The 27,998-nt window shown below is 49.0% G+C and overlaps 1 protein-coding gene across 4 annotated transcripts in view; it reads right to left on the bottom strand.

Moving 5' to 3' along the window:
- Tead4 (TEA domain transcription factor 4) overlaps positions 1-27,998 on the bottom strand; it is a 79,502-nt gene that overhangs the window by 22,832 nt on the left and 28,672 nt on the right. For 2 of the 4 annotated variants that reach the window (XM_087904168.1, XM_087904167.1), the window contains exons 2-5: positions 26,617-26,871; positions 4,957-5,021; positions 4,618-4,680; positions 690-818 (exon numbers count right to left, since the gene is read on the bottom strand). In XM_087904168.1, coding sequence (XP_087760294.1) covers positions 690-818; positions 4,618-4,680; positions 4,957-5,021; positions 26,617-26,871 — 512 coding nt within the window. The remainder of the gene's footprint in view (positions 1-689; positions 819-4,617; positions 4,681-4,956; positions 5,022-26,616; positions 26,872-27,998) is intronic. The other 2 variants (XM_087904171.1, XM_087904169.1) reach the window with 1 other exon arrangement.

The following is a 27,998-nucleotide window of genomic DNA, read 5'->3' as shown; positions in this document are numbered from 1 at the left end:
GCTTGCATAAGGTACATGGCTCCCAACTTGAATACCAAAAATGATATAATCCAAGTGTCTACACAATCATTTTACGTCCAATCTAACATCCCAACTAGTACCCTCTGACTCCCTATGAAATATGATGGCAGAAAGACCTGTGGAATTCAAGACATGTCCCTTCCCCACCAGCGAGGGCAGTGCAAGTCGGGCATCTTAAAGAGGTTATATGACAAGCTTTGGTAGGAGGACCACTTCTGGAACATTCTAAAACTGTGGCGATGCGGATAGGGTTGAGACTGATCGTTATCAGACAAAATCAAAATCTGAGCACGGGTGTGTCCCTAGGCAACAGCTCTCCACACGGAAGGTGGGCTTTGCTGGGATGCTGGGCAGGAGGAGTGGGGTTAGGGGTGAATGGTGGCTATTTGAGGACCAAATAGTCTAGTCAAAGCCTCAGAATTCAGCTCCTGTCGCTGGACTTCTGGCCACCTGGCCAGCTAATGAGAGCAGCCGCTGGCATCTCTTTAAAGTCTGCCATACTGTTGTTAAGGACCTCAAACAGCGGATCCAGCATTGGCCCTGGTTTAGAATGAGCTCTGGGAGGGCTCAGAAGAGAGGGACAGAGACTGGCCACTGTGCCCAGCTCTGAAGAAGAGACAGTATGAGGAGAGCTCTGATGGCCTCTTGCTCTGGGTTGCCCCACTTACCCCTGAGATTGCTGGGTAGCCAGGGCCCCGGGCAAGAGCCATTTTATTGTGGAAGGCTGTGGCGGAGACGATCTGAGCGGACGACATGGCAGCCATGCTCTGCAGGGCCTTGTTCTTAGCTGCCTGGTCCTGGGGAGACATGGGAAGCGAGGACCTTAGCAGGGCCACCAGCCAGGGTCATGGGAGGATGATCTGGCCTTGGGGTCAGAAAAGCTGTCCAGTGCTGGGAACCAGAGCTGGGAACCGGATTTGAGTTTGTGATGTACTAACGTGCTGGTGACTGAGCAGGGGGCTCAGCTTCTCTTATAGGTTTCCTCATTCGTTGTGGAAGCATAAAACTGACTAGAAACTATGCCAGATTGACTATCTGACTGCCCTCTCTCCTCCCTCCCCTTCTCCCTCCCTCTCTCTCCTGTCTCTTTTTAGTACTGGGGATGGAACCCCAAGCTTCAAGCATGCAAGCGTGTGCTCTACCATTGAACCCACAGCCCAGTTACAATCGTTATAAAATGGAGAGACTAGTGAGCCAATATTTCCACAGTAAACGAGAATGTGGTAGAACCAAGTCAGCCTTGGTAAGACAAAAATTAAGACTGGCAGCTACCTCTGTGGCTTAAAACTCTACAGAACAATCTCTCTCCGTCCACAAAGCAACTCTGGGGCAGGATGCTGTGAAGTCCTGAGACTCAGGAGCAGTCTGGAAACAGGTGTGGTCTAAGACATCGCACAGGGCATCCTGAGAAATGCTAGTGCACTTTGACCCCTAGGAGGGCAGAGGCTCAGGAGGATCCCTCTTAGAAGGTGAAGAACTGGGGCTCAGAGAATTTAGCCTTAAGACAGTGGTCCATGCTGTGGCTCAGAAGGGTTCCCCTAAGTTCACAGGTTGATGGCTAATTGGAGATGGGACCTTTGGAAGGTAATTAAGCAAAGTCACAAGCATGAGCCCCCATGATGGTATTCATGGTCTACAAGAAAAGGAAGACTGACTTGTGCTAGCTTGTTCTCTGTGGTGGTACCCTTCTCCATATTTTATTTTATTTTATTTTTTTCCTTCTCCATATTTTAATGCAAGAAGAAGGCCCTCACAGATAATAGATAGATGCCATAGCCGTGTTCTCAGATTGTGGGCTGCAGAAGCATTTATTACTTTTTCTATTAATTAATTATTTGTTTCATGTGTGTAAGTGTTTTGCCTGCATGTATGATGTATGTGTTGCAGTATGCACATGCCTGATGCCTACAGAAGCCAGAAGAGCCCCTGGAACCAGACTTACAGATGGTTATGCGTTACTTACTATGTAGGTATTGGAAATTGAACCCAGAACGTCTGCCAGAGTAATTAACCGCTGATCCATCTCTTCAGTCCCATCAGCATCTATTCGTTAAACTTTTCTTTTCTTTTTCTCTCTGTACAGAGTCCAAGCCTAGGACCTTTGCACATGCGAGGCACCCACTCTACCACGGCAGTAGCTCTATTTATGGTCCCTAGTCCTTGTCTTCAAGGTACTGAGGCTTGAACTGGGACCTTACACACACTACAGAACCCTACTCCTGAACTATAGCACCAACCTTTTTTTGTTTAAAATTTTGAGACAGGATCTCACTGGAATGCCCAGGCTGGCCTTGAGCTTGGATCCACCCAAGTAACTGAGATTAGACACAGGCGCCATCGTGCCCAGTTCCCCTCTTTTTAAAGACAGTGGCTGCCATATAGGCTGTTCTCAGACACATGGGATGACTGATCTTTCTGCCTCAGCTTCCAGATAAGACTTTAGGCACACACAATCACGACTAGTTTTTGATAAATAATTACCCAGTCTGAGGAATTTTTCCATCATCACAGGGAAAATGACTAAGACACAGACAGGACCCGTCAGCCAAATGGGCAGTGTGAAAGTGTGAGGATGTGGCAGCAACTAGCACTCAACGATGCAGGACATGGAAGCCATATTATGGTCCCCACTCAGCACGGAGTGGGTGAAATGTATCACTGGCACCCTCACCCCCTGTCCTTCTGTGGTTAAACGAGGGCCTTGTTCTCAAAGGCCGACTCTGAAGCCATGTACTTTCAGGAGGAAAAGACATTCCAGGCCAGCCCTCCCAGGCAGACCACATCCTCATGGCTGTCGAGATGAACAACTGCATTCAGAGAGCTCCATCCGTTCCATGCCAACAACATGTGTCCCTTCCTGTGTCCTTAATCTAAACAAATGACAGGGCTCAGGAAACCACATCCTCAGTATGTGAGGCGGGAGGAAGAGAAAGGACATCGTAAGGATGACATCAAATGGCCGGACAGCAGGGTCAGGAGTCGGGGATTTTCCAGTTGAAGGGGACCTTACCTATCTATCATCCTACCACAACACCCTGTCATTTTGTAGACGAGAATACAGAATGGGGCTCATGAAGGGTGCAGGACACGACCATGAGACAGAGATGGGGCACAACAAGCCCAAGGATTTCTGCCCACCCTACTGTCCATCCCAGAGCTTAACCACTGTGATCCCAGGAGCCTCAAAAGCAGGACAGAGTCCTCAGACCAGCTTCTGGGGAGATGGAAACACGGGACAATTTAGATACTTTAAGAGGTTTGTGGCTCCTCTTGATGCCTGGCTGGAGGTCCACCGACAGTTGTCCTCAAGTTACAGACAGACATGTGATTCTGTGAAGCAAATATGGGTGGTAGAGACAGCCCAAGGAACGGAACAGTCCCCTTGACACTCTAAACATAACATGGCTATTCTGTCCTCACTGTCACCTAGGATCTCAGTGAGTCAGGGGCAGACCAGAGAGGGGACATGGGAAGTCAGCAGGTCTTTAGGGTGGGGGGTGTTCCAGGGAGGGAAGCACAGCTGCAGGCAGGCCAGTTGTCCTGGGAACACAGGATGGGGATGCCGAGTCACAGCTTTGAGGTGTGGAGAGGGCAGATGGACTGAGGGCAGGAAGAACAGTGGGTGTGGCTTCTTAGGACGCAGGTCAGTGGTTCTACCACTGGGCCAAGCCGTATAAGAAATGATAGACAGGTCCGATGATGGTGGTACACACCTTTAATCCCAGCACTCAGGAGGCAGAGGCATGTGAGTCTGAGGCTAGCCTGGTCTACAGAGAGAGTTCTAGGATAGCCCAGGCTACACAGAGAAACCCTGTCTTAAAACTACCACTACCACCCCCCCCTCCAAAAGAAGAGGTGACGGACAGGACAGTGTGAAATGATCCAGCCCAGAAGCTTTTAAACTGGACTCTGAGGCAGTACAGAGTTCTTCCTTGGGTATGAGACTGTTCAGGAGTTGGGGTGCGGATTGAGGGAGTCCTGGCTTACTCTTTGCCAAACTGGCTACAACCAGAGTGACCCACTGGAAGGCATATTAAGGTGAGATTTTGTTTGAGAAAAATAAAACGAAGAGTCTCATTGCTTCAGCAAAGATGTATTTACTGGTCTAATCGAAGTGTTCAAGTGTTAGGCCTTCCTCCCCAAGTGGTCAGGCAGGCCATGTGATTAAGAACTAACTCCCTGATGGAGAATTCACTCCCCCCAGTGTTCCCCAGAAGGCCCTGGGCCCAGAATTCCGGAGGACTGTTTTCCTAAGGGGACCCACCTGCAACCGACCTTACACTGAAGGGGTCTGGGGAGGGGATGGAAGTGCCATCTCAGAGAACACAGAGGGAACAGAGGTGCTGAGTATGGGCCCTCTACACTAAATCCCAGGTAGGGCCCAGCAGCAGGCCACCATCCGTATACACAGATCTAGAGAGGCCACAGGCTAGACCTGACTGTCCTTAATGGCAAAAGACACATAGGCTCAGCACAGCGGAAACCCCTGAGCCCACAGGGTTGACTTTTCCGCCTGGAAGAAGAGTCCCAGCTTCTGGAAAACCCCACTGCCCCCAAGTCCCAGGGTTCCCTCCCTGCTGACACTGTTTTCCTTACCTTGAGTTTGGCCTGGATCTCTCGGGCTTTTCGGCGGGCAAGCACCTGGATGTGGCTGGAGACCTATTATAGAAAGAGAGAATTCCTGTCCTTACCTCCAGACTGCTTATGCTTCCCCAACCCTCAGTCCTTCTGGGGAGCTCACTCCTGCCTGGCCCAGTTCACCGTGAGCCAGGCAGTACTGCCCAAGGGGGGCATAATGTGCTTCTCCCCCTAGTACCCTGGAGAGGGAGTTTGACTCTCTAGAAAAGGGATGGACCCAGGAACCCAGATGAGTGGGTACCACTCCCACCCCCATGGGCATAGGCGTGGTGGGTGGGGTGATCTTTCCGGCCTCACCTGCTTCCTGGTGCGGGTCTTCCCTGTGCGGAGCTTGATGTAGCGTGCAATCAGCTCGTTCCGACCTGCAGAAACACCCACAACCTCTCAGTTCAGAGCATTTGAGAGTGGGCTCCTCGCTCTGCCCACCTTGGGTGGGACTTGGAAAAAAGGCTCTTGCAGTTTGTTCTCTCCTGCTCTCCTTGAGCACAGGGACAGCCCAGGAGTGAGAGGAGACTCCTTACTGAACAGACTGATGACTTAATAATAGAATCAGGACACATGGGCCACTGCCACTCTGTCCAAGCTCCGCATCCCACAGTGGCTGCTCAAACATCGTGGCCCCTCCCGGGCTTTCTGTGTGAGGAGTACCTGGCCTAAGAGACTATTATAGTTTCTGCTGCCTCTGGGAATAAGGAGGACCTTAAAGATGGTTGGTGGGCAACAGGGGGCATGGGAGGTGTCTGCCTCTTCATACAGAATGAGCTCCCAGGAGAAGTAGTTTAGTGCTGAGGTTTGTGTAGCAGGCATAAGGACTTTGTTCCAATCTGGCCTCACAAAAACAAAAACCAACCCAGGCAACTTCTTTAGCCCAAGGTTCTGCCTCAGACCAGGTGGCAGGCTTCATCTAACATTTAAAAAGCCGCTGCCTGAAGGCTATACTGTGTCCCCAGGACTCTAAGGCTGTAAGAGCCAGTCACGTCCTCTATTACTATAAATAAGATCAAAGAAGATTTATTGATTATTTACTAGTATTGTGGCAGGGTCTCATGTAGCCTAGGTCAATTCTGAACTCACTATGTAGTGGAGAATGACTGAACTCCTGATCCTCTTGCTTCCATAGCCTAAGTGCTGAATAGGCCTGTAACACCATGCCAGGCTTTATACAGTGCTGGAAGCCAAACCTGAGCATTGTGTATGTTGGGTAAGCCCTCTACCACCTAAGCTACATCCTCAGCCTCCTTTTGTGGTTGTTATTTTCCTTTATGTGTGTATTTGTTTGCTTTTTTGGGAAAAGGTATTGCTATCTAGCCCTGGCTGGATAGGAAATGTGTCCATCCTTGAGCCTCCTGCCTCTGTCCTCTTACCCAACTCAGTACCTAGGTTAGGGGGCATATATCCACACAATGGAGCAGTGTGTGCTGGAAACGAATGTTTGAGGATGAGGGGTGAGTTCAGACTTGGGGAGCAGGTGGGCCTCAGTGGGACCATGGTCACTGGGTAGGATAAAAGAAAAGAACAGAGAACATCAGATGGCTGGGTGGTGGTGGCTCACACTTTTAATCCCAGCACTTGGGAGGCAGAGGCAGGTGGATCTCTGTGAGTTTGAGGTCAGCCTGATCTACAGAGTGAGTTCCAGGACAGCCAGGGCTATACAGAGAAACCCTGTCTCAAAAAAAAAAAAAAAAAAAGAAAGAAAGAAAGAAAGAAAGGAAGGGAGGGAGGGAGGAAGGAAGGCAAGCATCTGATGAGGGAAAGGAAAAACTGAAGTAAAGAAACTTATTACCTCTTTGCTCTACATCTAAGTCAGAGGGCATAGCAGAGGCCTGCCCTGTCAGCTGAGGCTGGAGTGGCCATGTGAGGAAGCTGCTGTTGCAGGGGCAGGTGAGGCGAACAGGCTGCCTGCCACCTGGGCTGTAACTAGAGAACTTGGCCAAAGCCAGACTGGCCCCCAAGCTGACCTTTTCCCATGGCCAAGTCCAAATTAAGAGCCCTCAACTGCCAGGAAGATGTGCTGGCCTGGGAACTCTGACTTGTCTGTGTCCAAGGAAGGAAGGAGTACAGAGACTCAGGCTCCCGGGCACTCTGTGAGCTAGTCTACACCTATAAATCTGAGTCCTGAAAGATGTCTCTTCTCAAAGCCTTGAGGGAAACAGATTCCATAGGAGCTTTTGGCATTCCGATGAACATCCAGTTCTACTCTGTGTCTAACTCAAGGTGATTGTGCTACAGCTATGAAACAAGAGGCCTAAGTCACCCGTGGTTGGTTACAGAAAAAGAACCACAAACCTGGGGTTTAGGGAGCCAGGCTTGAACTCACAGCTCCACAAAGGGGCTTTGGGACCACAGCAAGTCACTTCCCTCCGTGGACCTCTCCGCCCAGCCGCCTTCTAGTCTAGCTCAGTCTAGTTTAAAGTCTTTCTTCTATATTTGACCACACAAATTTCTACTGCCTTAGGATGCTGAGCTTAATACCCGCTGAACAAAGACTCTGACCAGGCATGGGGGCCATACCTATCATCCCAGCACTTAGGAGCCCAATGTGGGAAGATTGCCTCAAGTTGGAGTCCAACCTGAGCTACAGAGAAAACCCAGCCTTTTATTTGTTTGTTTTAGGCAGGATAAGGGGCAGGAGGACAAGTCTACCTTAGCTCAGTCAGTCTCTTCCTCAGGAGGGAGAACACATTCTCAGCCTGAAGAAGTGACCAGAGTTCAGAGACGAAGGCCAGGGATAAGTTGGGGTGACAGAGGAGAGGTTCCTTAAAGCCACAGGCCAATCCAAGCCTGGAGACATGGTGGTGAGTCTCCGAGGTGGTGGTGGGACAGCGGAGTGACAGGGAAGGAAGGTGTCTTAGGCAGGATACTACACTGCATTGGAATACCAGGACCAAAGCCACATGGGAGGAATGGGTTTATTTGGCTTATACTTCCACATCACAGCTTATCAAAGTAAATCAGGACAGGAACTCACACAGGGCAGGAACCTGGAGGCAGGAGCTGATGCAGAGGCCATAGAGGAGTGCTGCTTACTGGCTTGTTAATCATTTTGTTTGTTTCTTTTTCGAGACAGGGTTTCTCTTAGCCTGCTTTCTTATAGAACCCAGGACCTCCAGACTAGGGGTGGCACCACGCCACAATGGGCTGGGCCTCACGTCAATCACTAATGAAGAAAATGTCTCCAGGCCTGCCTGTAGTTCATCTTAAGGAGACATTTTCTCAGTTGAGACTCCTTCCTCTCTGGTGACTAGCATGTGTCAAGTTGACAGCGAACTAGCCAGCACAGGAGGAGATGTCAGGAACCCCGGCGAGCATCTGGGAAATAGTTCCTGGACTGACCCTCTCTCTCATGCCTTGGCTCATCATTATCTATGCCCGTTACTCTCAGCACCCCAGAGGGAAAGAATACACTCAAGCTTCAGGCTGTTCCCACTCCAGTCTGCACCGCCAAAGCTGGGAATGGGGGCACACGCCTGTAGCCCAGTACTTAAGAAGTTGAAGCGGGAGAATCAGGAATTACAGGTCAGCCTGGGCTACACAATGAGACCATGGTTCATACAACAAACATGTTAACGTCTCCAGTGTTTGGCACCAGATGAATGAAATCAATGCAGGAGTGACTGAGTCTATCGCCGTTCCACTGTGATAGGACTAGGCCTCTTTTCCCCACCTCAGTCCCGGGGTCCAAACCATCACGCGCTGGCCTGGATTATTAATCCCCTCCACCTGGCTTCCTGCTTCAGGCTATTCTCGGCTCAGCAGCTGACATGTCTACTAAAATCCAAAAAGTGCTGCCCTGGCTTCCCGTCCTCCTCAGAGGAAGAGTCCCAGTTCTGCCAGGTGTGGTGGCAGGATGGGAGTGTCAGCTACTCGGGAGGCTGAGAGGCAAGAGGATTGCTTCTGCCGGGGACACCAGCTTAAGCCACATCAGACAGAGTTTCTTGAAGGGGAAAAAAGTGGTGAAGAAGGCTGGGGACAGTGGCAGAGCTCTTACCCGGTGTACACAAGGAACCTACAAAATACAGACACACACAAACGCACACATACAGGCGCACAGACACACATACATACAGACACACACACACACTCTACACAGACACACACAGATGCACACACACAGACACACATACAGACACACACATACAGACACACATACACACTCTACACACACACACATACAGACACACACAGATGCACACACACAGACATACAACACCACACACACACATACACACTCTACACAGACACAGAAACAGGCACACAGACACACATACACACACATACACATATAAACACACACACAGATGAACACATGTACACATACACACACACTCTATACAGATACAGACACACATACAGGCACACAGACACACACATAGACAGATACACACAGATGCACACACACACAGACACATACACACAGTGAGACACACACACTCTACACAGACACAGACACACATACAGGCACACAGACACACACAAATGCGCACACACACACACACACACACACACACACACACACACTTCAAGTCCCTCCAAAGGCCAGGATGCATCCGAAGGATCTATCCACCCTCATACCAGCTCAGCCACCTCTCTGATGTCACCTTTCTGCCACTCTGAGCTGCTTCCTGGGACACACTGGGCCCACCTGCCCACTAGGCTTTGTGCTTGCCATCCTTCCACGGAGACGCTCACCTTCTTCATGTTCCTGACAGTGTCTAGAATGGTCTCATCGCCTGGGTAGAGATGGATGACATGGTCTTGTGAAATCTTCCCTGATACGAGGGCAAGGAAGCTCTGCCCATCAGCACACCTCAGCCTGCGCTTCCTGTCACCCTCATTTCCCTCCATGTGCCGTGTGATCTACTGATATTCTGGTGCCTGTCATCTCCGCAAAAGGGCACCCTGAGAATGCACTCAGGTGTTTACTATTTGTCTATATCAGACACCTAGGGAACTCCTGGAAGGTTGAGGAGATGACTCCGTGGATAAAACAGTTGTATAAGTGAGAGGATTGGAGTTCAGACGAACCCATGTCATTTTCAGGCAAGCTTGGTAGCTTGGAAGGTGGACACAGGGGCCCCTGAAGCAACCTGGATAGTTCAACCAGTTCATATCAGCAAGCTCTGGGTTCAATGTGAGAGTAAAGAAGACAGTGTGATCAATGAAGACTCCCAATATCAACACACAGGGAGACAAACACACATGCACACCATACATACATTTAAAAAGCTGCCTGCATATTGTAAGCTCTCAATAAATATCTCTTAAACAACAACAACAAAAGAACTAAATGGTAATTGGTCAGTATTGGCACACACCTTTAATCCCAGCACTTGGGAGGGAGATGCAGACAGATCTCCTAGTTCCAGGCCAGCCTGGTCTGCAAAGTGAGTGCCAGGACAACCAGGGCTACACAGAGAAACCCTGCCTTGAGAAACAAAAACAAAAAAAGAGAGAATTGAATGGTAAGGAGATCAACTATCCAGGACACAAGTTTCGCCTTCAGAGACAAACGGGTGCCTAATGAAGTCAAGCAGCGCCTTCAGGTTATTCCTCACTCCCAAGGCACACTTCATCTTACTCTCTGTTGAGCTCTTGCTATACATAAGCAATGGGGATTCTATGGAGCCAAAGGCATTTAAAACACAGGAGACTCTCTTTGGGAAGAAGAATGAGAAGGTGAAAACTACAAACACAAAATTAGGTTTGAAAATGCTTGGCTAGGGGCGTGTGTGCCTTAGTGGTAGAGCACTTGCCTAGCACGCACGGGGTCCTAGGTCTTGTCATTAACACTGAGAGGGAAAAAAGCCAGCCTCTTGGACAGTGATGGATGCTTACCATTTTGATGGTGGCAATATCTTCACAGGTCCCCACATCTGCCCAAACTTATCACCACGTCGGCCTTAAGCCCATGCCATTGACACTTCCGTAAGATGCCTTGAAGATTAAGTTTAGGGGCCAAAGAGGGGCCATGCCTGACGACCTGAGTCTGATTCCCAGACCCATGGTGGAAGGAGAGAAATGACACTCAGAAATTGTTCTCTTACTTCCACATGTGTGCTAGGGAGACACACACACTCTCATGCACACGCACGCGCGCGCACACACACACACACACACACATTATTCTTCAACTAAAGGTATTTTTCCCTTAGCAATCCTCCCAATCATGGGAGTTCTCTACTTAATTTTCCTAAATAAACCTACTCATCAAAAATTTAAAACAATAATAAAAACAAATTTTAAAGGTCCAGGATCTGGGTGTGGCGGTTCACACCTGCAATCCCAGCACAAAGGAGGAGCGCTGCAAGTCCCAAGCTTATCTGTGTTAAAGGGGATGGGGGCTGAAGAGGTGGAGCAAGGGCCTAAGAGCATCCACTGTTCTTGCAAAAGAGCCCCGATCAGTTCCCAGCACCAACATCTCCTAACTCTAGTTCCATGGGCGCCTAGACCCTCTTCTGTGCTCTACAGAATGCAGACCTACATGACTGGGGCTCACATAAACTCATGAAGGCACACACAAATTCAAATAAATAAGTTCAAATAAATCTCAGCAGTCAGGAGACAGAGGCAGGTCTCTGAGTTCAAGGCCAACCTGATCTGTGTAGTGAGTGCCAGATCAGCCAGAGCTACATAGTGAGACCCTTCTCAAAACAACACACATCACGGGGAGATGATATAGCTCAGTAAAAAGAATGCTCAACTATCATGCAGGGAGCCCAATGTTCAGTCCTGCCCCCCAGAACTACATAAACCAGGTGTGGTGGTTCATGCCTACAGTTCTAACACTGTGGAGGTAGAGGCAGGAGGATAGGAAGTTCAAAGTCATCAGGATCTCCAGACAGCTACGTAGGTAGGAACATTTTTCTCATAGCTTAACAACCTGAGTTGTAAAGGTGGAGGGAGAAAACTACTTGTCCTCTGATTTCCACATACATGTTATAGCATGTGTGTACCTACACATACACATCAGCCAACGAACCAATCAATCAAATAAACAGATCACAAAAGTGGCTCAGCAGGTCACGGGGCTATGAAGACTAAAGACCTGAATTCAAGTCCCAGGACCCACTTGGAGGGAGTGGAGTTATCCTCTGACCGCATCATGCACACTGTGGCATGCCCACATCCACCCACAAACATCTGCACAAATAAACAAATGTAATTTACATTTAAAAAATAAATTGAATATATAATATATATATATATATTTTAAATTGAAGTTCAAACTTCCTTTAAAAAAGAAGGACATTGAGCCTATAATTCATGATCCTAGAGAAGCTAAATAAGAAGGTGAACCCAAAGAAAAACATATATTTATCCTCCTGGATATTGGAAGTAGACAAGATTGCCAGACAAAAGTTGGGAGCATGGGGGTGGGGGTGGGGTAGGGGTAGGGGTAAGGGGTAAGGGGAGATGGGGAGAGAGAAGGGAGAAGGGGAAAATTGGGGAGAGCTTGGGAGAGTGGGATGGTTGAGATGGAGGAAGGGTGGATATGGGAGAAGGGAAGTAGATATCTTAATTAAGGGAGTCATTTTAGGGTTGGCAAGAGACTTGACTCTAGAGGGGTTCCCAGGTATCCAAGGAGATGTCCCCAGCTTGTTACTTGGGCAGCAGAGGAGAGGGTACCTGAACTGACCTTATCCCATAGCCACACTGATGAATATCTTGCACATCACCATAGAATCTTCATCTGGCGGTAGATGGAGATGGAGACAGAGACCCACATTGGAGCACTGGACTGAGCTCCCAAGGTTCAAATGAAGAGCAGAAGGAGGGAGAACATGAGCAAGGAAGTCAGGACCGCGAGGGTTGCGTCCACCCACTGAGACGTTCGGACTGATCTAATGGGAGCTCACCAAGGCCAGCTAGACTGGGACTGAAGGAGCATGTGATCAAACCGGGCTCATGTGGCTGACAATGAGAGCCGACTGAGAAGCCAAGGACAATGGCACTGGGTTTTGATTCTACTGCATGGACTGGTTTTGTGGGAGCCTAGTCTGTTTGGATGCTCACCTTCCTAGACCCGGATGGAGGGGGGAGGACCTTGGACTTCCCACAGGGCAGGGCACCCTGACTGCTCTTAGGACTGGAGAGGGAGGGAAAGGGGAAGTGGGGGGAGTGGGAGGGAAATGGGAGGAGGTGGAAATTTTTAATAAATAATATTAAAAAAAAAGAAGTTTGGAGTCTGCTCGGCAGTGATGGCAGATGCCTTTAATCCCAACACTTGGGAGGCAGAGGAGGGAGGTCTACAGAGCAAGCTTCAGGACAGCCAGGGTTATACAAAAAAACCTTGTGTGTGTGTGGGGGGGTGGTTCGGGGTCATCCTCAGCAAGGTCAGCTAAATCCTGAGGAATTAGGTTTAGGGGTATGGTAGATGCACAAGCAAGCAGAGACTCCTGTGATGTCAGCTCATGCATTTAGAGGAAGCCTACCTCTCCCTACAACCATGGGCCACATTATCTATCTTTGAAATAATGTCACTCAAACCATCCATTAACAGAGGTAGGGGTGATGACTGCCCAAGCCACTTGCTGTGGCACCGAGCTAGGCCCAAAGGGATGCTGGGAAGTGTCTCTTACAGGCTAGGCCACCAAAGACTGGCTGAGACCCTCTGTCAAGCCAAGGAGAACACTCAGTGCAAAAAGCAGACATTGCCTCAGCCTCCCAAGTGCCGATATGACCAGTGCATTATCACCTCTGGTTCCTTTAAAAAAATTAGCCAGGTATGTAATTCAGGAGAGAGAGGCAGCAGGAGGATCACTTCGAGTTTAAAGACCAGACTAGACTACGTAATAAATTTCCAGGTCAATCAAGGCTATAAAACAGGACCCAATTCAACAATTTAAAAAAAGAAAAAAGCTCTCAGTAATTCTGAGGCACACACCATGCTGTGGAGAGCTTCCTCCTACTCAGTGGGGTCTTTGAACCTCTAACTACCATCTCCTGGTGTGGGAGAATTGTCTGTATTCTGTCAATCATATTTTGATAAAACACTGATTGGCCAGGCAGGCAGTATAGGCGGGAAAGCCAGACAGGAAGTAGAGGTGGAGCAAAGAGACTGGGAGTATTCTGGAAAGCAGGAAGCTCCCTCCGCAGTTCTGCCCAGACCACCCGAGAGGAAAGATTGGAAAAGGTACTGAGCCAGGAAAGATTGGAAAAGGTACTGAGCCATGTGCTAACATAGATAAGGATAATGGGGTAACATAAGTTATAAGAGCTAATAAGTAGCCTGACCTAATGGGCCAATCAGTTTATAATATTATGGAGTCTTGTGTGTAATTTTCTTTGGGACTTGCCGGCTGTGGGGTACCGGGCAGGACAAGAAACCCCAATAAGCCGGCCCCTCATGTTACAATCTCCACATGTCCTATCCTCCAAAAGCACAAATTCTCCCTTCTCTCCTGGGAATGGCCATTTTTAATTCCATGCCTATGGGTCCGTCCTGTGTTTGCTCAGCATGCTGTCCACAACCTTGGATTCTCTCTCCTGTCTCTGCGCTGTTCACCTCAGGCCATCACTCCATCAAGTCCCTCGCGGAGGAGATGCTGGCAGAGGTGAGTGCCCTAGCATGGAGCTGGAGTTTCAGAGGGTGTTGGAGCCAAGGGAAACAGTTCCCTCCTGTCCCACGGGAAGGGTCACTGCAGCCACACACTGCCTCCAGGACCGTTATTATCCAACTCGCACCGATATGCACAGAGCAACCATTAGCTCTTTCTTCCCTTTGACTCCTGTAGTGTTATCAGCAGTACCCAGACACTCTGCCGTAACAGCAGAAGTATTCACACAAATACAGCTATGGAAGCCCCAGCTGTGTTTGCATCCCTGTGTTACATCCCACACAGTTCTATGCAGTGAGTGCCGTCCCCTCCATGCTACAGATGGGCAGGGTCAGTGAGTTATTCAAGCTCAAGGTGACGAGTGGTTGAGATGCAAATTTACACGGACGGGCCTCAGACCCTCTTGCTTTCATTTTTCATTTCTTGTTTATTTTCAAGAGTTATTTATTATGTATTTATAAAGGGGCAGAGGGACGGCTAAGCAGGATGAAGAACATCTGGGATGATGGGTGTGGGAGACAGGACTATGCTCCGAGAGAGAGAACTCCTGAAGTGTGTTAAGCTAGTAAAGAGGAATCTCGACCAGAAGAAACCTGCGGGAACACCAGGAATGGCGGAGCACACCTGTAATTTCAGCACTGAGGCAGGAGGATTTTTAGTTGGAAGCCTGACTATACCACAGAGTGAATTTAGACTAGCCTGAGCTATACAGTGGTATGTCTCAAAAACACCTCTCACCTAAGGAGAAAAAAAAGGAGGAAGGGGGTGTGGAGGGAAAGAGAGGAGGGGATAGAAAGTTCAGATAATTCAGAGGGACAGAAAGAGACACAAGTCCCTGTCCCAGCCCTGCCACCAGTTGTATAACCGTAGGCCTTGGCCCCTCCACAGTTGAGTTCACAAGCCAGTGACGTAGGGGGTCATCCTGGCCTTCGGAGGGGACCCTGAGCAGCTGGACATTGCAATGTGGCAGGTGGTGTTGGCCCACCCCAGAGAGGACCTGGGAGAGGCTGGGAAGGACATCCCCACCAGACAGATGGTAGGCCCATCTGTCAGAGAACATGTGTCCAAGGGCTAGCACACGCAGCTCAGATCCATGGCCCTCCGTGGGAAGGAAGGACAGCCCAAGAAGAGTGGAATGCCTCTGCCTGACCACAGCCTTGAGGGTGTGGACCTCTGATGAGGAATTAGCACGGTCTTCTCATGACCTCTCTACTTCCCACAAACCCTACCAGCCTGGGCCTGGACCTAGACACACTTCCTCTACATCTGATGTCCTCCTGGAACAGTCACTTCCGGGGCAGGTCAGTCTCTTCTCTCTACACCAGCCCTCTCGCTATGCCGTAAAAACAGCATCAAAGAAGTAAAGACCCAGCTGCTTAGTGGGAGGCCAGCGTAGGCAGCCATCTTTCCCCAGACTGTCAGGCCCCCGCTCTGGTTGGTACTGCTGCTTATTACCCGATCATATTATCCTGCTATATATTGCTCTATGGTAATGTATTCAGTGAGTTTTAAAAATCAAAATGGGCTAAGAATGTAAAGCATCCACTGAGGTCTCTCCACTGAGAAAGGTCTCAGCCCTTTCTCTGAGTCCTGTGTCAGCATCCCCTCTTGTAGGCCAGGGCCCAGGAAGGAGAAGCTATGCCCTAATCTAGAAGGCACAGAGCCTTTGACACCAGGGGGCTGGGGGAGGAGCTTATTTGTGGAGAGGTGACTGCAGCAATGGGACTTAACCCTGAGCTACTATGACATATTCCCTGAATGGGCTCCAAGACTTCTGGTGAAATCCTTGTTGGCTGGCATCCCCAAGAGCTTGCCCTGAACATATAGATAAACCCCATCCCCTCTTCCACTCCCCAGCTGATGGTTTGGGGCTTCACGTTCCTTGGTTGAGCTTTCTGCCACAGTCCCCATTAAACATGGAGCTGGTCGAGAGAAAGGACTTCTGCTCTCAGGTCCACATCTCTGTGCTGTAACTCTCCTAACTGTGGAGGAGGGGAGCGCTCATCATCACAGTTGCCTGGGAGACAGTGTCCATGTGAATAGGTATTCAGCATCACTGAGCATCACTGTTACAAGACACCACCTCACACCTACTCACATGGCTACGAACAGAAAGGGGAAAATAACCAGGTTGGCAAGCATGTGGAAAAACTGGAACCTTCTGCCTCGCTGGGGTGGGGATGGTATAAAGTGGTACATTCACTATGGGAAATGGGTTACTACTGTCAACTTAATCTAGAATCTCTAGGAGAGGCACCATTAGGCACACCCATGAGGGATTACTTACATATGTTAGGCTCAGGACTTGCCTGTGGGGCATTATCTTGATATCTGAATTGGACAGAACAACCCTAAAAGGGCAGCACCATTCTTCCAGTTGGATGGATGGAAAGGAGAGAAGGAAAGCTGAGCACAAGGATTCGTCGCTCTTGGAGCTGGTGAGACAGTGGGTAAGGGTAGTGCTGCCAAGACTGATACTCTGAGCTCAGTTCCTGGGACTCACATGGTAGAGGAAGAGAAGCAGCCATCTGTGGGAGCTGCAGGCAGTCCTCAGACTTCACAAGAGTTCCATGATACGAATATCACCCTGTTGTGGAGTGACCTTTTTGTACACTGTGAAGGTGTGTTGCTCTCATTGGTTTAACAAAGAACTAAATGCCCAGTAGCTAGACAAGAAGAGGTTAGGCAGGACCTGTGGGCAGGGAGGTGTTACTGGGATAAAGAAAGGAGGAATCACCAGGAGTTTCCGAAGAAGCAAGATAAACATGCCATACTGAGGAAATGTACCAGGAGCCACCCGTGGTAAAACACAGATAAGAAATATGGGTTGATTTAAATTGTAAAAACTGGTTAGTAACAAGCTTAAGATATCGACCAAGCATTCATAATTAATATGTCTCTGTGTGGTTATTTGGGAGCTGGCTGGCTATACCAGCTATTCCGCCTATACCCTCACCATACCCTTCGCCACCCCGCCCCCTCCCACATGCATAAACCTGGAGAGATGTCTTAGAAGTTAAGAGCACTTCTATTCTTCTAGAGGATGAAGTGTCAGCTCCCAGCATCTGCGTGTTTGTTCAAGACCACCTAGAACTCCAGTCCCGGGAGACCCAGTGCCCTCCTGGCTTTCATAAGCAACAGGCATGCATGTGGCACACAGAAAGTACCCGTATACATAGAATAAAAACTTTATTTTTTATTTAAAAGTTAACCATTCTCTACTTCTTACTTGTGGATGCAATGTCACCAGCTGCCCCAAGCGCCTGCTCTACTATCATGGCTTCCCTCCACAGCGGACTGTAACTTCGAACTTTTAGCCCAAATACACTTTCTCCTTTAAGTGCTTCTGTAAGACTATTTTTCATCACAGCAAAAGAAAAGAATAGTAAACTTTTTTGTTTGTTTGAGACACTGCTTCATTATGTAGCCTTGACTGTCCTGGAAATCCATACGGATACCATGCATACCTCAAACTCAGAGAGATTTTCCTGCCTCTGCCTCCTGAGTGCTGGGACTAAAGGCATGCACCACCACACCCAGCTAAACATTGTTTTTAGAGTTAAACACAAAATCACCATAGAAGCCAACAGTTCCTCTGTCGGCTGGATTCCCAAGCAGACGTCTGGTCCCGAGCAGGGCTCAGACACCACCACACTAATGCTCACTGGTAGCGTCATAACAGGCAGAGGACACAAACAACACAGAAGTCCCTTGGCTGACGATGGGCTAGCAAGCCAGACATCTGGGCTAGGGCTGTAGCTCAGTGATAAGTCATGTGTTTCATAAGGACAAAGTCCTGTCTTCTACAAAACCAAAGCAAAACCTTCACAGACATTGAAGCAAATGTTGATTCTTCCACTCTGAGGCCAATCCACAAAGATTAGAAAGTAAGACAGATAAAACACGCCTTTTATCCCAGTACTCGGGAGGCAGAGGTAGGTGGATCTCTGTGAGTTCAAGAGCAGTATGGCCTGTGGAGAGTTCCAGGACTACCAGGGTTTATACAGAGAAACCCTGTCTCGAAAGAGAAAGAAAAAAAAAAAAAAGGTAGATGTTGTTATAGAGGCTACCAGGGCCCAAAATAATGAGCAGTTATAGTTTGATGGGTACAACGTCGACTGCCAAAAGCTATCCTCACGCACGCATGCCATGGCACATGAGCACACGTAGACACACACAAGCACACAAAATAAATCAATGAAGTGTAATTTAAAATAATAATGTTGTGTTATGTAATACGGGTGTGTATATCCAAACACAGAGGCAAGACAAGAATGGCAGATGTCCTTCCTGCTCTGTCACTCCCCACCTCACTCTCTGGAGACAGGGTCTCTCAATGGATATGAAGGCAGGCTGGGAAGCTCCATTGACCCTCCTGTCTCTACCCACTGGGCACTGTGGCCACATGTGACATTTTACATAGATGCTTAAAATTTGAACTCAGATCCTCATACTTGCACAGGAAGTACTCTTTCCCACTGAGCCAGTCGCCCAAGCAGTAATTTTTAAATATAAAAAACTATGAATATATTTAACAGTGCTGACCATTGTCCATACAAACAGCTTAACAGCCACATTGCTGCCATGAAATAAAGGAAATCAAAACACTCCCGTCAGAGCTGGCCATACCACCAACACATTCAGAAGAGAAACACAATGTTAACAAGGTTAAGTCTTGCTCCAGATCACACCTGCCATTGGGGCGGCTTAAGCAGAAGAATCTTTTTCCATAGGCCTCTAGAAGCCAGAGGAAGGTGGAAGCCTAAGAGGATCATTGGAAGAGCTGGAAACACAAAGGGTAACAATGCAAAGGGCAAAAGACCCAGGTTCTCGTTAGTTTTTCATCAACTTGACATGGCTGGAGCTGTCTGGGAAAATGGAACTGTGACTGGCCTACACTGTGGGCAAGGCTACCACTCACGGGCTGGTGGTCCTCGGTTGTACGAAAAAGCAGGCTGAGCAAATCATGAGGAGCAAGCCAGTAAGCAGCATCCCTCCGTGGTATCTGTTTCAGTGGCTTCTCTTGATGGTGGACCGTAACTTCTAAGTCCAATGAGCCCTTCCCTAAGTTGTTTAACTGCAGCAATGGAAGACAAACTAGGACACCAGGAACAATGTCAAGGCATCAAGACAGAGTAGGAGGCTCACTCTTCCAGGCTGAGCTCCCAGTCTCTACCCCATCCCTCAGTAAACAGAGTCTTGACAAGATTCCAGCCCTCGACTACCAAGGCCTAGCCAGATTCTGCCTTGTTACAGGTGTAGCACTCATCTCTAAATAAGAGGATCTTTCCTGATAGAGTTCTGTTTAGCTGCTCCACTTTGGTCTCTCAAAGCCAACATGCCAAATCCTACCCGTGAGCTGGTGCAGCACTCTAGTCCCTTTGCTTAAGAGCACATTTGCCACCCCCACCCCCAGATCACCTCCACTTCCTCCCAGAAATGTTCAAGACAACCCAGCCTTTTCTGGTTTCTTGGCTGCACCCTACATGCCTGTTTGGGTCACTTACAAACGGTGTTTCTCCTGACTCTCTCATTAACATGGTGTCATGGAAGACAGAAATCCCATCCCCCAGTCCAGCTAGGTTAGAGGCGGATGCTTCATAAGACTAACACACCAAGGATACAGCACAGAAGCCAAAAGAGATAGGGAATGAAAGCAGGGGCAGAAAAATTCAGTTGTACAGAGCCACCGCCAGGTAGGTGAAGGCTGGGACTAGAAAAAACAGATGCAAATGATTAAGGAGCTAGCTAGCCTCAGCGAGAAAGAGGAAAGATGACCACTCGGTAGGGAAGAAGGGAAAGGGCAGAGGCGGGCAAGAGTAGAAATGTCACTCTTTCCTCCCTACCTCTGTTCCCCGTGCCCTGCGGCCAGGCTGGCCAAAGGAGGTCAGAAGGAGTAGGATGGGCAGTGACAGAGAGAGGGTCACACAGTGACAGGGCAAAAGTGAAGGCAGGGAGCGGCAAGCAGGAGGTGAGCACCCGGGCATGGGAGCTGGTCCAGGAGAGATGAGAAGGGTTCAAGTGGGGGGCCAAAGCCAACAAGTATCGGTGCCTCGGCTCAGAAATAACAGGTGTTAATCTGTGTTGCGGTTCTGCGTGTCATCTGCATGTCTGCCTGGCTCTGGTCGGTGGCTTCTGCCCCGGTGTACTGTGGCCTGAGCTGGTAACAGGCCTAATCCCTGTCCTCAAAACACTAAGGCCACTGCCCCAACTCTAGGATCTGCTGTCAGCTGACTACGGGTCCCACTGGCTGGTCCACTTGGGAGATGATCTCCCCTTGCAGGAAGTGTAAAGACAGGGCTCTTGGGCCTGCTGGCAGCTGACAGGGGTGAGGATAGCGCACCACGGGTCCCCCAGGGAAGAGGAGAGGAGCACAGCCAGAGGCAGAGGAGGTCTGAGTCAGCCTCCCTGGGGGCCTGCCCCACACACTGCCGTGAGCTCAGAGCTATCTATACCTCCCAGCTGTGCTGGCCGCCCCCAAGCTGGTAAAAAGAGACCAGGGTAAGCCAGGGTCTGGTGCACAGAGAGACCTCCCTTCATGCAGGCCAGGTGAGTCATCAGATGGAGCAGGATGCTCCTGTCCCCTTGTCCAGAGACTGACCCACCTGACCCAAGGCCAGGCAGAGTTCAGAGTAAGGGCAAGAGGTGGCGGCTGCTAGCCTTGCTCTGCTCACTACCTGAGAGACTTTCCAAACCCCACATCTTTACACGTAAAGTAGGGAAAGAATCGGCTACCCACAATCACTAGAGAAATCTAAGTAGCAGCTAAGAGATGATGTATGGTACCTATGTGCAATGGATGGAAATTCTGACACATACTGCAACGTGAGAGCAGGGTGAGGAAGAGGAGGAGGAGGAGGGAGAAAGGAGGAAGGAGGAGGAGAAGGAATAAGGAGAAGAAGACAAATACATTATCCCATTAAGGTGAAGGACCTAAAATGGTTAGATCCACAGAGAAAGAAAGTGGCAGCTGCCTGAGGGGCTGTCTGCTGGGTGTGGCGGTGATGCACATTAATCCGTCACTCGGGAGGAAAGGCAGGTAGATCCCTGTGAGTCAAGTCAAGAACTTACACGAGTTCTAAGTCAACCAGGGTGACATGTGAGACCCTGTCAGGAAGAGACAGAGACAGACAGACAGACAGAGAGGGAGACAGAGAGGGAGACAGAGAAAGAAGGAGGAAGGGGGGGGAAGAAGAGAGGGAGGAAAGAGAATAAGAAACTACTGTTTAAGGGGTACAGAGCTCCACTCTGGGACAACGGTTTCTGCAGTAAGAGTGTGGCGGCTACAGCAACAGTGTGAATTATACAATGTCACTAAACCTACAGCAGCCGAAGACCCTGGACCACAGAGTCAATTAAATTCATTTTTAGTGTGTTTTTGTTTGTGTGTGTGCGTGTATGTGTGTGTGTGAGAGAGAGAGAGAGAGCCCATGTGTGTATGCATGCACACACATACATGGGCGTGCCTGGTGTGTGGTGACAGATACATGTAGACCTGGGGTGACTTAAGGGTGAGCACATACATGCCTTGGTGTGCATGTAGAAGTCAGAGCAGTTTTGGGGAACTGGTTCTTGCTTTTGAGAGAGGGGGTCTCTCTTGTTTCTGCTTTTGAATGACTGCCCCCATCTTGCCATAGGTGAGCAATTACAGATGTGGTTCAGTTCATCTGACCATTTTTTTTTATTTTGTTTTGTTTTGTTTTTGTTTTTCAACACAGGGTTTCTCTGTCTAACTGCTTTAGCTATCCTGGAACTAGCTCCTCTGTAGACCAGGTTGGCCTCGAACTCACAGAGGTCCACTTGCCTTTGTCTCCCGAGTGCTGAGATTAAAGGCATGTGCCATCACAGCCTAGCTTTCATCTGAGTATTTTTAAAGATTTATTTTGCAGATGCAAACTCACAGGCAAATGTTAGGCAGAGTTTGGGGAATCCTGTAGAAGAAGGGGAGAAAGGATTATAGAAGCCAGAGGGGTCACAGACACAAGAAAACTTACAGAATCAGCTAACAAAAGCTCACAGGGATTCACAGAGACTGAACAGACAACCAGGGAGCCTGCATGGGACTGAGCTAGGCACTCTGCATATATGTGACAGTTGTGTAGATTGATCTTCTTGTGGGACTCCTAACAGTGGGAACAAGTGTTGTCTCTGACTCTTTTTGCTGGCTTTTGGGACCTTATTCCTCATACTGGGTCACCTTGCCAAGTCTTAATGAAAGGGGAGGTGCTTAGTTTTGCTGCAACTTGATATGCCATGTTTTGTTGATATCCAAGCAAGGCCTGTCCTCTTCTGAACAGAAACAGAGGAGGAATGGATGGGGGGGAGATGTATGGGGGTGGGGACTGGGAGGAGAGAAGGAAGGGTAACTGCAGCTGGGATGTAAAATAAATAAATATAAATGTATTTTTAAAAGATTTGTTCTATTTCTACTTTATGTATATGAGTATTTGGTCTTCACGTGTACCCCATGCATGCCTGGTACTACTGGGGTCAGCAGAGGTGCTGGGTCTCCTGGAACTAGAGTTTATGTGAATGTTGGGACCTGATCCTGGGTCCTCTACACGAGCAGCAATGCTCTTAACAGCTGAGCTATCTCTCCAGCCTTCTGTGACTTTTTGGATGAGTTTCAGGGATCAAAGAGGGGTCACCAGGCTGGTGGGAGCAAATGCTTTTCACTTGCTGAGCCATCTCCCTGGCCATTGTTTTTTAAATAAGAAACCTATGTGTGTCTGTCCCATGTGTACCGGTACCCACGGAGGCCAGAAGAGGGCTTCAGATCCACTGGAAGCAGAATTACAGGTAGTTGTGAATTACCTGATGTGGGTGCTGGGAACCAAACTTGGGTCTTCTGAAAGAGCTCTTAACACTGAGCCATCTTTCCAGCTTCACCACGCCTTCTTTTTTACAGACAGGGTCTTGTGTAGCCTAGGCTGGCCTCAGGCTTCTGCTTTTCTTGAGTCCTGGGCACAGGCACGGGCTACTGTGCCAGCTAGTTGCTATGCTAACTTGACACAACCTAGAGTCTTCTGAGAGGAGGGAACATCAATTGAGAAAATGCCTCCTTAAGAAAGGGCTGTAGGCAGGCAAGCCTGTAGGATATTTTCTTAATCAGTGATTGACAGGGAAAGACCCAGCCCATTGTCAGTGAGGCCACCCCTGGCCTGGTGGTCCTAGGTTCTATCAGAAGGCAGACTGAGCAAGCCATGTGGAGCAAGTCAGTGGCCACTCCCCCATGGCCTCTGCTCCTGCCTCTAGGTTCTTGCCCTGCTTGAGAGATGTCAAAAATATAAGTGGAATTAACCCTTCCCTCCCCATCTTGCTTTTAGTTGGGTGTTTCATCACAGCAATAGACACCTTATGGCAGTCACCATGCCTGGCTGAGTGGACTGATTGTGCGCATTCTGGCTTCTCCCCAGGGCCTTCTCAGTTCCTGCAGCACCTGCCCTCTGTGGAATGATTCCTGAACTTCAGCTGCTTTTTCACACAGTGATTCCTTCTCAGGGTCCTTGCACATACTCTGAATGTAGTGATATTTTGTTTGTATTTTAATAAATAAAGCTTGCCTAAAGATTAGAGAGTAAAACAGTCCCACTGGTCAGCCATACAGGCCAGGCAGTGGTGGCATACACCTTTAGTCCCAGCAGCCACACTAGTTTGCCATAGAAACCGGATGGCACATGCCTTTAATCCCAGCACTAGAGAGGAATATAAGACAGGAGGAGACAGCTCTCAGCTCAGTCTCATTCTGAGGATTCATGGAGGCAGGCTCACCATCTGAGGTGCAGGTAAGAGCCAGTGGCTGACTGCTTGCTTTTCTGATCTTCAGGTTGGACCCCAATATCTGTCTCTGGGTGTTTATTATTTGTGCTACCCCAGCAGGGTGCTGACAGAACTCTACAGTCATGCCATCCCCCCACCTCAGCACACCTCCTGCCCTTCCCCACCATCACCCCTGAGCTGATGGTCATAATCTACTTTGCTCTCCATCAAAGAGCTCACGGTCCTGGGGCAGCCATGGGAGGATGCCCCACGGAACACACTGCCCCCAGCTGGCATCTTATGGGTGCTCCATAGGTCAGCTTTCTCCTCTAGAAAGCTCCCCTGAGGGAGCACTCAGAGCAGGGGCTGCCATCCTAACAGTATCTGAGAGACTCTGGGCACTGAGGGGCATGGAGGGAGCAGTTTTAACAGTCTGAGGAGTGGGGAGGGGGTGGATATAATGTAAAAGGTTCTTACTTTTCCAAAGGAAAAGGAAGAAAAGGCTTTCTTTGGTCTCGTGGAGAAGACTATATCTTTAAAAAGAGGAGCTATCAGGCTCTATGGCCCCCAGGGGCGGGGCTGGATTTCGGTTTAGTCAGTTGAGAAACTTCAGCACAGGCCCACTTTGTAGTGTGTGATGCTGGAGATGGGACCAGGGCCTTATGTATGCTGGGCCAGCACTCCACCACTGAACCACACCACAGCCCAACACAGAAGCTAGTTTAGAAACAGGATTTTGTGGGTACATTAGTTAAGCTGAGGTCATGTCGGACTAAGGTATACCCTAGATCCAATGACTAGTGTCTTTGTAAGAAGGCAAGAGCAAGGCTGGAGAGATGGCTCGGTGCTTAAGAGCACTTACTGTTCCTGTGGAAGACCCAGGTTTGGCTTCCAGCACCCACACGGCAGCTCACAACCATTGGTAACTCCAGTTCCAGGGGATCAGATGTCTCTTCTGACCTCCACGGGCACTGCACTCATGTGGTGCACAGATATATACTCAGGCGCACACACACATCCACGTAAAAATAAATGTAATGAATTTTTAATTAAACGGTATATCCACATGCCACCTTCATGCCTGAGTCATGTGTGCCAAGATCATGTTCTCCCCCAAAGCAACTCCCAACTCATTTCTGTTGCTCTCAGCCACCTGGCTTGTGACCTTGTCAGTCACCCTAGGGAACTAATACATCCAGTCTCCACACAGAGCCCTCGGCAGCTGACAAAGCACCTGTGGGGGGCGGGAGACACCCATGAATAGAAACCTTTGGGGGTAAGGGTGGCATCTGAGGTGGAAGATGCCCTCTGCTGTCCTAACGTCACCAGTTAGAGGCCTTCTCAAACCTTTGGATATCCACCCTTCAACATACTATGTGTTTCCGGTGAGAGAAGAACAAAGCCAGGCCTTGTAGCAGCTGTGCAGTTTTGGCCCGGCTTTTACTTTCCCAGAATCCTCTCCTCCAAAAGTCAATACGCCTCACACAGGCTGCTGGTCCTCTCCCCTGACTGCCCAATGTGGTGTTCCACACCCAGGTCACTCAAGAAGCTGGAGGGGGTGGGTTCTCACAGCCTGCCTTAGAGAACAGTTAACTGCACATGTGTGTTCACTTCCCCAGTCTACATACATGGACCACACCTGACACCCACAATGCTTGGCGTGTGCTGGACACACGAAGGAGGGAGGAGGAAGGAGGAACAAGGGGGGAGGGGGGAATTCTATCCCAAAAGAATCCCTTCATCTTCCCTTCCCTTTCTCTTTTTTTTAAAATATTTATTTATTTGTTTATTGTGCATACAGTATTCTGTCTGCAGGCCAGAAGAGGACACCAGGCTTCATTACAGATGGTTGTGAGCCACCATGTGGTTGCTGGGAATTGAACTCAGGACCTTTGGAAGAGCAGGCAATGCTCTTAACCGCTGAGCCATCTCTCCAGCCCCCCCCCCCCTTCCCTTTCTTTATTCCCTTCTTTCTGTGGTACTGGGGATTAAACCCAGGGCGGTTCCTAACGTGAGGTGAGCGCTCTACCATTGAGCGACACTCCTAAGTGAAGTGCCCTGTTCTTGTCACGCTTTATAAGGATGACAGCATGGAGACCAAGCATTTGTTCATGATGATGATGATGTGTGTATATGTGTGCATGCGCACATGAGGGGGGAGAGAAGAGGGAAAAGGGGAGGGGGGGAAATGGAGAAGGGGGAGGAAATTTTTAGTCTGACCTGTGGAGATAGTCTATTCTACCCACAATGATCTTCATAAAATTTTCCACTGACAGGCAGCAGAGTCACACACCTTTAATCCCAGCACTTGGAAGGCAGAGGCGGATGGATCTCTGAGTTCTAGACCAGCCTGGTTTACAGAGAGAGCTCCAGAACAACCAAAGCAGAGAAACCCTGCCTCGGACAAACAACAAACAAAGGAAAAAAAATTTTTCTACTAGCATGCTGTCTCCTCAGCAGATTCCACCCCCACCCCAACCCCCACCCAGGCTTCTCTGACTCAGGTGCTTGGAACTCAGAAGAAAAAAAGCGTTGCATATCTAGAAGGCACCGAGGTCATTTGGAGGGAACCCAAGGTTACTGTGCCCTTTCTGCTGAACTAATGAGGCCGGTTTCTGCCCAGCTCTGACAGGCTTCTTACCATACATCTTGCCTTCGTCCGACAGGATGATTTTGCGGCGGCCGCAGGGTGGGTAAATGGCCAATGCCTCCTGGAAGCTTTGCTCAATGTCGGGACTCCACACACCCTCCGCATCATTGTCAATGGGCTTGTCCAGTGCCTGGCTGCCCCCAGAGATGCTGCTCCCCTCGGGGGAGTCTGGAGAGCTCCACTCGTTGGAGGTAATGGTGCCGGCCTTGCCCTCCAAGGCTCGGCTTGGAGGAGCGCCCGTTGGACCTGTTAGAGCCGAAACAAGGCAAAGGTAAGCGGTGGTAGAACCAAAAGGCTGCAGGACACAGGACGCCCAGAGAGTGTGCCCGTACCAAACCAGTTACTCAGGGAACAAAGCAAAGGTCTAGGGGGTTCCGGAGTCAGGGAGACTTGAACTGGTTGTTTTCTTCAGACCAATAGTCCAAACAGCCCAATAAGCATAAATGACCCCTCTAAGAACACAACCAGGGCTGGGAAATAAAGAGATGAAGACACAGTGACAGAGTTAGTCTGACACCAAATGAACACTAGGCAAAAAGGATATTATCGAGGAGGTGAAACAGTGCAAACACCGTGGAAACAGTATGCAAAATCTTCAAAAACTTAAATGAAGGACAGGAGGTGGAGCCCAAGGGTAGAGGCTTTGTTGAGTGTGCTTCAGGGTTCTAGCTTCAGCACTGCCACTAATAATAATAATAACTATTATTAAATCATTAATTTATTGTTATTAAATCAACAACAATAATAATAACAACAATAATGTGATCTACTAGTCCTGCTTCTTGATATATACTCTAAAGAATTAAAAGCAGGGGGGCTGGAGAGATGGCTCAGAGGTTAAGAGCACTGACTGCTTTTCCAAAGGTCCTGAGTTCAATTCCCGGCAACCACATGGTGGCTCACAACCATCTGTAATGAGATCTGATGCCCTCTTCTGGTGTGCAGGAAAACATGTTGTATATAACCAATAAATAAAATCTAAAAAAAAAAAAAAGAATTAAAAGCAGGAGCTCCAAGAGACATCTGTATACCGATGTTCATGGCCGCACTATTCACGGCAAAGAATGGAGGGCATCGTGCATTCATCTCTACATGAACACAGAACGTGGTACGGGTACACAATGGACTACTATTAGCACTAAAACGGAAGGTAACCCTGTCACGGACTACAACAAGGATGAGCGTTAACAACATTATGTTAAGTAAAACAAGCCAGTCATAGAGAGAAAAAAGACAATATGGTTTTACACATAGAAGGCAATGCATTCTTAGTGCAACCTTAGTGAAGGTTGCCAAGGGCTGGGGAGGAAGAAATGGGGAGTTGTTGTCCAACAGATACAAAGAGTTGGGTTGTTGTGCAATAATGTGAACAT

The sequence above is a fragment of the Myodes glareolus genome, chromosome 3 (genome assembly GCF_982192425.1).
Source record: "Myodes glareolus chromosome 3, mMyoGla1.1, whole genome shotgun sequence".
NCBI classification, from domain to species: Eukaryota; Metazoa; Chordata; class Mammalia; order Rodentia; family Cricetidae; genus Myodes; species Myodes glareolus.
This window is presented reverse-complemented; position numbering and strand designations above follow the sequence as displayed.